The sequence below is a fragment of the Orycteropus afer genome, unplaced genomic scaffold (assembly GCF_000298275.1).
Source record: "Orycteropus afer afer isolate SDZICR_OR568_19922 unplaced genomic scaffold, OryAfe1.0 scaffold00107, whole genome shotgun sequence".
NCBI classification, from domain to species: domain Eukaryota; kingdom Metazoa; phylum Chordata; class Mammalia; order Tubulidentata; family Orycteropodidae; genus Orycteropus; species Orycteropus afer.
In genome coordinates, this window is record NW_006921694.1 from 1,064,158 (window position 1) to 1,077,029 (window position 12,872).

Below are 12,872 nucleotides of genomic sequence, written 5' to 3' on the forward strand. Positions count from 1 at the left end.
ATTGACACAGTGGCTACAATGATGGGCTCAAGTATAGCAGGGAGCGTGGAGCTGGCGCGGGATTGGGCAGTGTTTGTCTGCTGTGCATGGGGTCACTATGAGTCAAAAATGACTTGACGACACCTAATAACAACAGCAACGACCCATGAATGACTAGGTGCTTTGAGAGCCTGCCTTTTCTGGAGAACCCATGAATAGGTGGACTTGTTGGGCTTGTTTGCATGTGTATGGTGGATGCTGAGAACCCAAGAGAGATCACAGGGAGAGTGAGCACAAACCACAGGATATCAATCAAATTTTTCCTAATATATCAAACTGACTTCACTTTCAATCATTAACTTTTAGGCAAGATTGTAGCATTGTGCTTCTGCTTAAGGAGGGGTATATGTTTCAAACAAACATAAGTGCCTTTGGAGTGGAGCTGGGTGGGGACCCAAGGTGTAGGGATGCAGGAGAGTGGGCCCCTCCAGAGCAGTTATTCCTAGGGCTGTGCACCAGCTCCGGGTGCTGGTGTCATGCACATTGCACAGGATTTCTTTGAGAAAAGAGGCATAGGAGATGTGAGCATGTCACTTTTACCTGGAGACAGCAAGGAAACACCGGAGGGACTTGCCACTGGCCTGTGAGTGGGCTTTAGTTACACCAGCTCTGTTGGATGGAAAGACCGACCCACTGTTGCAGGCCTCCACCCCGAGGCAGAGCTGGAGGAGCAGCTTTTCCCTCAGGAGAAACCCAAACAGGTGCACAGGCCTCAGCTTAACAGGCCTTCAAGGGCTCTTCAAGTGTTCTGCTGGGTGGTTTGGTGAGAGGCCAAAGCACCCAGGACCATTTATTTACGTAAGAATGCTGGGGGCGAGGGTGGGGTCACCCTTACAGAGGAAAAGTGTCAGCCACTTGGGGTCATGTTTTGGAGAGGATTTAGAGCTGTGTGCATTGGGAGTTAAACCCGGGGAAGGGGAATGAAAGAAGAAAGGGAAATGTTTTTTGCCGTCAAACGTTTAGTTGAAAGAAGAGTTCTGCCTTTTTATTAGTATTATTTAAAAATCATTTATTTTATCTTATTTTGAACATGTTTTTTTATTGGGCTTTAGCTGAAAGTTTACAGAGCAAATTAGTTTCCTATTCAGTAGTTTGTACATAAAGTGTTCCGTGACATTGGTTACATTCCCCACAATGTGTCAACACTCTCCCCATTTCTGCCTTGGGTTGCCTGTTTCCTTTCATCCAAATTTTCTACCCCTGTTTGCCTTCTCATCTTTGCTTTTGGGCAAATGTTGAACCTTTGATCTTGTATAATTGATTATTCCAAGGCACACATTCCTCTCAGGATTATTATTTTATGGGCTTGTCTATTGTTTGGCTGAAAAGTGGTCTCTGAGAATGGCTTCAGTTCCAGGTCAGAAGGGTGTCTTAGGGCTGTTGTTTCAGGGATTCCTCTGGTCTCTGACAGACTAGTTAGTATGGTCTTTTTGTGAATTTGATTTTCTGTTCTCCATCTTTCTCCCACTCTGTCTGGGACCCTCTATTGTGATCCCCGTCAAAGCAGTTGATAGTGGTAGCTGGCACCATCCTAGTTCTTCTGGTCTTGGGGTCGTGTAGTCCTAAAATGCATTAGTCCTTTGAACTAATTGCTCCCTTTAGTCTTTGGTTTCCTTCACTCTCCTTTGTTTTAGACAGGAAGAGACCAATACTTGTATCTTAGAGGCTGCTCAAGAGCTTTGCTTTTTAATTAATGGAGCAGCCTCATCTGGCCCTCAGGCCATTGCATTGTTCCTGGCCCTCTAAATTATGATGCCTACTGAGTGTATCTGTCCTACCAACAGGGATGATGCAGGGTAATCTTCCTAGAGTGGCAAAATGACCTCAGCCTCCTCTGAGTCACCCTTTGGACCTAGAATTGAACTCACTCCTGTGGCTTAATTCTCAGCAATAGACAGGCCCATGAGCTGAACACCTACATCAGGGTGATGTACTCCTTACAGCAATTGACCATGGGATATCAGAAGGGCAGCATTTACACAGGGAAAAATGTAGGGAGTCAGGAATGCATAGGCAAGAAGGACACAGGGAAAGGGAAACCACAGGGAAGAAATGGGAGGTGATATGTTATACTGCAGGGAATGTAACCAATGTCACAAAACAAAATGTGTATGAACTGTTGAATATAAAATGAATTTGCTTTGTAAAATTTTACCCAAATCACAATAAAGCATTTTGTTTGTTTTTTCAAAAATGACTACAGCTTCTTATAGAAAAATCAAAGTAGATCCAGGGAGGTGAGGCCAAGACTTTAAGCCAAATTAGTTTAGAGAAAAATCATTTTTAGAAGTCCAAGTGAAATAATTGAATACAGAAGTACAGATATTTGCACTATGCTTGCAGTTAGAGGGTGTTGTCGCCTGAGTATATGAGAGGCCTGGACTCATTCCTAGAGTGGCAAGGCAGAGTTTAGCCTCTTATGGTTATACAATGATGTTCTCAGCTTATTTGAGGACATGCAACTGAGCTGAATCATTGGTTCATGACAAACATTGGTGGGAGTAAGCAGTTAACCCCTCAGACCCAAACACGAAGATGACAAAAATAAGATCTAAAGATAGGAACAGCTCTTATACCATAGAAATGCATTAGCTTCCACATTGGAGAGAAAATTTTATGCGCTCTTCAAAATCATAACAGCCTAGCATGGTGTCTGGCACATAATAAAGCTCAGTACATAATTATTTTGTTTCTTTTTTTTTCTCTTTTCTTTTAGTGATCCCCCCCTTAACCCAAATTAATATATGTCTGCCCTCATAGTGGTTTGCCCTCCTTTCTCCACCCAACCCTGATAACTGTCAAAGAATATTTCTTTTTTTGTGAAAACTTTTCTTGACTTTTTACAATAGTGGGCTCATACAACACTTGTCCTTTTGTAATTGACTAACTTACAGCATAATGGCCTCTAAATTCATCCATGTTATGAGATGTTTGGCAGGGTCATCACTATTCTTTAACATTATGTAGTATTCCATTGTGTGTATGTATCATAGTTAGTTAATCCATCCCTCCATTGATGGGCATTTAGATCGTATCTATCTTTCTGCTATTGTCTGTCGTGCTGCAGTGAACATGGGTGTGCGTATGTCTGTTCATGTCATGGTTCTTATTTTTCTAGGATATATATGTAGTCTAAGGATTGCTGATCATATGGTATCTATTTCCAGATTTTTAAGGAAGCACCATACCATTTTCCACAGTGGTTGTGCCATTTTACAGCCCCACCAGCAGTGTGTATAAGGATTCTCGTCTCTCCACATCCTTGCCAGCATGTGTTGTTTTCTGGTTTTTTTTTTTTTTAACTTTGCTATTAGTGCTGGGATGAGATGGTATCTCACTGTTGTTTTGATTTATATCTCTCTAATGGCGAATGATTGCACACATTTCTTGTGTGTGTTATCTTCCTGAATGTCTTCTTTGGCGAAGTGTCTGTTCATGTTCTCTGCCCATTTTTTAATTGAATGATTTGTCTTTTTGTTGTTGAGATGTTGAAGTTTTGTATAAATTTTAGAGATTAGCCCCTTGTCCATTATGTTATTGCCAAAAACTTTTCCCACTGTAGGTTCTATTTTTACTCTTTTGGTGAAATCTGTTGATGACATAAGTGTTTAATTTTTAGAAGGTCCAGTCATCTATTTTGTCTTCTAGTGTTTGTGACTTTTTAGCAAATTTGATGGTATATTTATGCCTTGAATTAGGGCCCCTAAGTTTTTCCCAATTTTTTTTTAATGGTCTTTATGGTTTTAGGTTTTACGTTCAGATCTTTGATCCAACTTGAGCTCATTTTTGTATAAGATATGAGATATGGGTCCTGTTTCATTTTTCTGCAAATGGATATCCAGTTTTGCCAGTACCATTTATTAAAGAGATTATTTCTTCCCCATTTAATGAATTTTGACCCTTTGTCAAAGATCAACTCTTCATAGGTGGATAGATTTATTCTGGGTTCTCAGTAAATAATTATTGAATTGTTTTCTCCCGTAAAACAGTACATGCCCTGTTGTAAAACTTCAGGCACTTAAAGTTAAAATAACCCAAAGTCCCACCACTTACCATTTGGGAATATATCCTTTGAGACATTTTCAATGCATAAGTGTACGTAGGTCTTTTACAAAACCAAGATTGTACTAAAACTCAGTGCTGTTGAGTTGAATCCAACTCATAGCGACCCTCCTTGGGTTTCCAAGGCGTGTCTCTATGGAAATAGATTGTTCAGTCTTCCTTCCAAGGAGTGGCTGGTGGGTTTGAACCTCCAGCCTTCTGGTTAGCAGTCAAATGGCTTAGTCACTACACCACCAGAGCTTCCAAGATTGTACCAGACATGATGTTTTGTAACCCATCTCCATGTCAATAAGCATGGATTCTTTTATTCAGGGTCTGCACGGTGGCATAATGTGATATCCATGTAAGGAAAGATTTTTAAGTTTGTGTAGGTTAACACTTGACATTTCTCATGTGCTGTCCTTTATTTAGCAGGTTTCTTCTGCGGAGGTACGCATTGGGCCCATGAGACTGACACAGGACCCTATTCAGGTATGCCTCCATTCCTCAGTAGGACCTGGTTTTCAGAGCACATGGTAATGTGAGCACCATCTCATGGGCTGTCTGGTATGATAAGCAAATAATCGTCCTTGCCCCTACATACATATGTATGCATGTATATAAATAGTGTGTATATATATCCATATTTGAATGTTTGTGTATGTGTAAATGCTTATTCTTATTAATGTCATTTTGACAATTCAAATTGAAGACATAAACAGTCTCCTGTCTTGAGTAGACATTTAATAGGTAGACTGTATGGTGGTGGATTGTTGGGAAGAACAACTAGTCTGCTCAGCGTTCTGCTATAGCCAGAAAGGGAAGTGTTCTGGGGGTGGGCAGGGCTCTGCCATGAGCCACAGCTGGGTGTGAATCTGGCTCTCCCTTTAATTAGCTGTGTGACACGGCCATGTGCTGCTTCACTTCTCTGACCCCAGTGTTCTGTCTGCAATGTGGGGATGATAATGTCTCTCTCATGAGGAATTATGACTTCAGTGACGTAGCACCAAGTGCCTAGAACACAGTCTGGCACCAGAAGGTGTTCAATTAAAAAAAAAAAAAAAACAGCTCACTGCTGTCGAGTCAATTCTGACTCCTAGCAACCCCTGTGGGGTTTCCAAAGCTGTAAATCTTTATGGAAGTAGATCACCCCATCTTCCTTCTGCAGAGCAGCTGGTGGGTTTGAACCACTGACCTTCTTGTTAGCAGTCAAATGCCTTGTCCACTATGCCACCAGAACTCCTTGGAAGGTGCTCAATACATGGTCATTACTGTTATGGCTGGGAAGTAGTAAAAGGCCTCATTTTCTTCTGCTGTGTGATTTGAGCAGAGCTGCCTACTAGGCACTGTAGCACAAGTGGACAGCGTCTAGGGAAGGTGGGCCAGCCACTTACATAAGTGACCTCACTCTAACTATGGCAGCCTAATATTGTCAGCAACTGTCCTCTCTATAGCCTCTCCAGCTTCCTACACACCCTTCAGAGGAACATGTAAGAAAGGAAGCTTGTACCCTTCAAAATAATTGTTAAATCCCCATCTGCATATAAATCATCCCGTTAGGTCTGAATGAGGGAATCACCTCCTTGTTGTATTGCACTGGGCAAATCTGCTGCGAAAGGCCTCTTTAAAATGTTAAAGAGCAAAGATGTCACTTTGAAGACTAAGGTGCACCTGACCCAAGCCATGGTATTTTCAGTACCCTCATATGCATGTGAGAGCTGGACAATGAATGAGGAAGACTGCAGAAGAACTGATGCATTTGAAGAATGTTGGTGAGGAATATTGAATGTACTGTGGACTGCTCTGGTGGTGTAGTACCTAAGGCACTTGACAGCCGACCAGAAAGTTGGCAGGTCGAACCATTGCTCTCTACATACATATGTATGCATGTATATAAATAGTGTGGAAGGAAGACTGGGCAATCTATTTCTGTAAAGATTTACCACCTTAGAAACCCAAAGAGGGTAAGTCACTATGAGTCGGGATTGAATTGATGGCAGTGATTTTTTTTTTTTTTTTTTTTTTTTTTCGGTATGGATTGCTAGAAGAGCAAACAAATCTGTCTTGGAAGAAGTACAGCCGAAATGCTCCTTAGAAGCTATGATGGCAAGACTTCCTGCCATGTACTATAGACATGTTATCACAAGGGACCAGTCCCTAGAGAGGGACATTATGTGCAGTAAAGCAGAAGGTCAGTGAAAAAAGAGAAAGACCCTCAACATGATGGATTGACACAGTGTCTGCAACACTGGACACAGGCATAGCAATCAGTGTGAGGCTGGTGCAGTGTTTCGTCCTGTTGTACATAGGGTCCCTATGAGTCAGGACCAACTCGACGGCACCTAAGAGCAATAACCTTCTTGGAAATCCTTACTTGTTAGCCTTTGGAAGCTTGTCCTGTACTTGAAACATGTGAAGAGGCAGAAAGGATGATAACAAATCAACCAACATATGGATGAAAGTGAAAAACCAACCAAGAAGATGATCTATTTGATTTATGAGCAAATGGAAAAGTAAATAACAAGATTTTACAGATGCTTGGAAAAGGAAATGTAAATCTAGGGAAAAGAAAAAAAAAAAAAGGAAGAGATTTAGCTTGGAAAAATTTGATGAAAACAAATTTAGGAGCAGAGAGAGAAAATATTACTAAAATAAACATAAGCCACAACTATTTGTATAGAATATAAACAAGTGGAAAATTCCAGTAATCATTTCTGGAAGCACGTACTTTGTACTCCAATTTTGAATAAAGGAAGTGACAAATAAAGGAGTTGATACCAAGGATTTATTCCCAAAAGCAATTTCTAGAATTTACCGAGCAATGCTGGGATCCCGGTAGCTCTGGATCCGGTCTTATTTGCCTTCATTTTGTCCTGCGCTGAACTGGCAGTGAGTGCTCATGATAAGGGCATCTTATTCTTTTTAGCATGTCATTTGTTAAATTGCAAAATATCTCAAATATTCACTAGTGTACATGTGTATACCCACAGCCACTTTAATCAAATATTAACAGTATTCCCTGTTTACCTCAGGGTTTTTCATAAAAATGAAGGATTACAGATGCCATTTGAGCCATGTATTTCTCCCTTTGCTCTTCTTCCTCCTCTAAAAGTAACCACTATCCTGAAATTGTTATAATACATATTTGCATATTTTCTACCTATGTTATGTGTCAATTCATAATAGTTACTCTTGTTTTAGATGTTTTCAGATTTTATTTGAAAAATATCATGCTGTAGGTATCATTCTGAATTTTTTCTTCATTCAGCATCATTTCTGAGAACTAGCCATGTGGAAACATGAAGGTCTAATTTATTCACTTTCACTGATGCATAGGATTGTATTCAGCCACATACCAGAGTAGTTATAAGACAAGACACAATGTCTGCAACACTGGACACAGGCATAGCAATGAGTGAAATTGTATTAGGTGCCGAAATGCTAAATGTGGTTCCTCTTCTTTTCCCCAAAAAGCTCTAGTTGCCCTCAGGCCTGCTAGGCCGATTCACAGCAATCCCCTGTGTGTCAGAGTAGGGCTGTGCTCCACAGGGTTTTAAATGTCTGATTTTTCAGAAGTAGATCACCAAGTCTTTCTTCTGAAGCACTTCTGGGTAGACTCGAACCACCAACCTTTCAGTTAACAGCCAAGCACATTTGCTCCCTCTACATTAGTGAACCAGTGGCTGGGGTCTGCACAGCTGTCACACAAATGCTCAGTGTCTCCCCAGTTTCAGTTTTCAGCAACAGAAGCAAGGAGATAGCCCCTGCCTTAGTTCCTCCACCTTCCATATGCCATGCAAGTCTAACAGGGGAACCTAATTTATGTCCCTAACCCTAACTGCAAGGGAGTCTGGGTATTATAATTTTTAACTTTCTAGGAAGGCATTTTAGAAAAAGGTTGATGTGAACATGAGTTGCAATTCACCATATCCATCATTCTGCCTTCAGCAGAATTTATCACCAGATAAAGCCACATACCAGAGTAGCCACTCTGCTCACCAGAGTGATTTCTAATTTTAATGTCTAATCATATAACAAAGGAGCTCTGGTAGCATAGTGGCTAAGGCACTTGACTGCTAACCAGAAGGCTGGCAGTTCAAACCCACCAGCCACTCCTCGGAAGGAAGGTTGGGCAATCCTACTTCCGTAGTGATACTGCCTCGGATACCGAAGGAGGGGTCGCTATGAGTCGGGTCCGACTCGACAGCACATAACAACAACAACAACAATTATATAACACAGAAGACAGACAATGTATTATTACGATTTAAAAAAAAAAAAATTGAGAGGCCTTTCCTTCTTGTTTCCCTAGGATGGTTTCAGAAATCGCCACAATTACTCTACACAGCATTATTTCAAGGCAAGGGAAACGCTCTAAGCGCCTTCTCACTGACACCATTTGCCTGACATCAGGGATGTAGCTATTATTGCCCCAATCTAAAGGTCCTTCTAACATCCTCTCTTGATCCACCTGCATTTGTAAGCAAGTCTTCTGTTAAAGCTTTCCTCACTCAGTCTCCTAATTTTTCAAATTTTCCTCTTTCCCAGCTAGAATTCAGACTCTCTAAGAGCAGAGACAGATAGATACATAGATAGATACATAGATAGATAGATATTCCACTGTTTTTTGATAATGTTAAATTTTAGTACAATTCAAAACTTAACAGAAATATTACAAGAATAGTACAAGGAATCATGGATATCCTTTACCTAAAAACCAGACTCACTGCCATCATGTCAATTCCGACTCACAGCAACCCCCTTTGGGTTTCTGAGGTGGTAAATCTTTATGGAACTAGATTGCCCAGTCTTCCACAGAATGACTGGTGGGTTTGAACCACCAGCCTTCTGGTTAGAAGTCAAATGCCTTAGACACTACACCACCAGAGCTCCTTATCTTTTACCTAGATTCACCAATGTTTATAAAGCTCAAATTGCTTTAAAATTAATTTTCTGTCATTCTGTCTCTCTCTCTGCACGTATACACACTTTTTTTCTTTCTGAGCTGTCTGAGACAAGATGTCCTGTTACCTTTAAGGAACTCATTGTGTATTCCTAAGACATTTCCATGGAAATTCTTTATGTACCCACAGTACCAATTATTAAAACCAGGAAATTTCAAGTTGATAAAATACTATGATCTAATCTGTAGTCCATATTAAAATTTCATTATTCATCTTAATGTCCTTTATAGCTATTTTTTACAAGCCAGGATCCAATCCAGACTCAGGCATTGTATTCGGCTGTCATGTCTCTTTAGAATGCTTTAATCTGAAGCAGTTCCTCAATGATATATGTTTATTTATTTGTTTACTCTCTTGGCTTTGATAATTTTTACCGATATTTCTTAATTGAGATATAATTCATAAACCAAATAGTTTACGCTTTTCAAACATGCACTTTTTTCAGTGGCTTGAGTGTATTCACAAGGTTGTGCAACCATCACCACTATTTAATTCCAGAACATTTTCATAACCTCAAGAAGAAACCCTGTATCCATTAGCAGGCACTCCCTATGCCTTCTTCCCTCAAGTTCCTGGCAACCACCAATCTGTTTTCTGTCTCTATGGATTTGCTTATTCTAGACATTTTGTATAAATGGAATCATGCAATATCTGATCTTTTGTGTCTGGCTTCTTTCACTTAGCATAATGTTTTCAAGGCTTATTCCCATTGTAGTATGTATTAATAATTCATTCCTTTATATTGCTGAATAATATTCCATTGTATGGACATACCACTTTTGTTTGTGTGTGTGTGATTTGAAAGTTTACAAACCAAATTCATTTTCTTTACAATAGTTCATACACATTTTGATTCATGACATTGATTATAATCCCTATGTTGTAACTCTCTTCCCATTTCCTCCCTGTCATTACCTGTTCCCTGTGCCTGTCTTTCCTATACATTCCTGCTGTTTGAGCTAGCTTCCTGTGCATGTACTGCCATTCTGATCTCCCATGGCTGATTGTTCTAAGGAGTGTACCTACCTGATGTAATTGTTCCCCATATAATCCTGTCTATTTCTTGACTGGAAGGGACAAGAGTGAGTTCAATTACAGGCTGGAAGGATTACTAGGGGCCATAGCCTCAAGGGTTTTACCAGTCTCCATCAAACAGTAAGCCTGGTCTATTTTATGATTTTGAGTTTTGTTTTACATTTTTTTCCCACTCTATCCAACATCTCCTATTTTGATCCCTTTCTGAGTGGTTGGTACTGGTAGCCAGGCACCATCTAGTTCTTCTGTTCTCAGGGTCATGTAGGCTGAGGTTCACATGGTCCACTAGTCCCTTGGACTAATTGTTTCCATGTGTCTTTGGCTTCCTTCATTCTTCATTGCTCCAGGTTAAGAGAGACCAATTGTTGCATCTTAGATGGCTACTTGTAAGCTTTTAAGACTGTATTTGCTATTCACTAAAGTAGAATGTAAGACAATGTCTTTGTGTAGTTGTTGTTGTTGTTATAGGTGCCTTTGAGTTGGCTCTGACTCATAGTGACCCTGCGTACAACAGAGTGAAACACTTCCCGGTCCCTCACCGTCCTCACAATCCCTGCTGTACTTGAGCCCATTGTGGCAGCCACTGTGTCAATCCATCTCATTGAGGGTCTTCCCTTTTGTGCATTATACCAACTGAGCTTGATATCCCCCATGACCATGGTCCTGAGCCTGTGGGCCCAGTGACTCATTCCCTCAGGGTGTTGGCTGTGGCTAAGAAGTCATCATACCTTTGCCCCTTTGCTCTATTATACATATGGACATTCTTATAACACATACAAATACATATGTAGAAATACCATCTGCCAAACTTATATATGGTCATGGATATATTCCTAGACATACATGATCATTTACCCTCTCACCTATAGATCTGTGGATCAGTGTTTGTTATTACTGGTCATGCAATATTGTGGACATACCACTTTTTTTTTTATCCCCAGTTGGTAGACATTTGGAATGTTACCACTTCTTGGCTATTATGAATAATGCTGCTGCAAACATTTGTGTATAACATTTTGTATGGATATATGTTTTAAATAATCTTGGTTATATACTGAGGAGTGGAATTGTTGTGTATATGGCAATTCTATGTTAGAATTTTTTAAAACTGCCAAATTGTTTTCCATAGCCACCATTTCCATTTCCATCACCAATATATGAGGGTTCTAATTACTCCATATCCTCACCAACACTTGTTATTGTTCACATATTTTATTATAGCCATCCTGATGGTTGTGAAGTGGTATCTCAGGGTTTTGATTTGTTTCTTTAATGGTTAATGATGCCAAGCATCTTACCCTGTACTTACTGTTTATTTGAATATCTTCTTTGGAGAAATATCTGTCCAAATCCTTTGCCCATTTTTTTTTTTTTTCATTCTCTTTCTGAATTCACTTTTTTTTTTTTTTTTTTCATTTGTGATTTGGGTGAAAGTTTACAGAGCAAATTCATTGTCCAGATAGCAGTTCACATACACTTTGTCTCATGACATTGACTTCACCCACAATGCAACAGCTCTCTTCCCACTCCCTCCCCATGGTTACCTGTTCCCTGCCTCCTTCCCTCCCTTGCACTCCTGCCCTCCCCCTAGCTGTCTCCCCGTGCATACACAACCCTTCTATTCTCCCATGATTGACCTCTCCAAGGAGTGTATCTACCTAATGTAAATATTCACCTCATATGCCTGTCTTTTGTTTGGCTGGAACCCACAGGAGTGAGTTCAATTCCAGACCTGAAGGGCAGCTAGGGGCCATAGTCTCAGGGATTTCACCAGCCTTTGCCTATTTTTTAAAATCAAATTATTTGTCTTTTTATTGTTGAGTTGTAAGAGTTCATTATACATTCTACATACTATAAAGGAGGTCTGGTGACATAGTGCCTAAGGCATTTGACTGCTAGCCAGAGGTTGGTGGTTCAAACCCACCAGTCACTCTGTGGAAGGAAGACTGGGCAATGTACTTCCATAAATATTTACCACCTCGGAAACCCAGAGGGGTTCATTATGAGTCAGAATCGACTTGATGGCAGGGAGTATGGTTTTTGGAGTTTTATAAGCCCTTATCAGATATATGATTTGCAACCTCCATTCAACAAGTTATCTTTTTCACTTTTTGATAGTCTCCTCTGAAGCACAAAAGTATTTAATGATGATGAAGTCCAGTTTATCTATTATTTCTTTTGTGTTGCTCATACTTTTACTGTCATAACTAAGGAACTATTGCCAAATTAAAAATCATAAAGCTTTAACCCATATTTTCTTCTTTTGAACTGTTAGAGTTTTCTTCTCAGGTTTCTTCTGTAGATTTCTCTCTTATATTTAATCCATTTTAAATTAATTTTGTATATGGTGTGAGGTAAGAGTCCACTTTCATTCTTTTGTTCATGGACATCCAAATGTCTCATCATTTGTCGAAAAGATTATTCTTTCTCCCATTGAGTTGTCTTGATTCCTTTGTTAAAAAATGAGTTGGCCATAAATATGGAAGTTTATTGCTGATTGTCATTTCTATTCCATTGATACATATTTCTATTCTATGCCAATAAACACTCATCTTGATTATTGTCACTTTGTAGTTAGTTTTGAAATTGGGAATTGTGAGTCCTTCAATTTTCTTTTTTTTTTCAACATTGTTTTGCTATTCTTGATCCCTTGCATTTCCATATGAATTTTAGAATTAGCTTATCGATTTCGACAAAAAGGGCAGCTGGGTTTTATTATTATTATTATTGTGATTTGGGTGAAGATTTACAGAGCAAATTCACTTTCCATACAGCAGTTCACATATACTTTGT

At 39.7% G+C, this 12,872-nt stretch overlaps 1 protein-coding gene across 1 annotated transcript in view; it reads left to right on the forward strand.

Annotated features, from left to right (window-relative positions):
• PDE8B (phosphodiesterase 8B) overlaps positions 1-12,872 on the forward strand; it is a 464,520-nt gene that overhangs the window by 237,283 nt on the left and 214,365 nt on the right. The window contains exon 2 of the mRNA XM_042781328.1: positions 4,516-4,572. Within this exon, the coding sequence (XP_042637262.1) occupies positions 4,516-4,572 (57 nt within the window). The remainder of the gene's footprint in view (positions 1-4,515; positions 4,573-12,872) is intronic.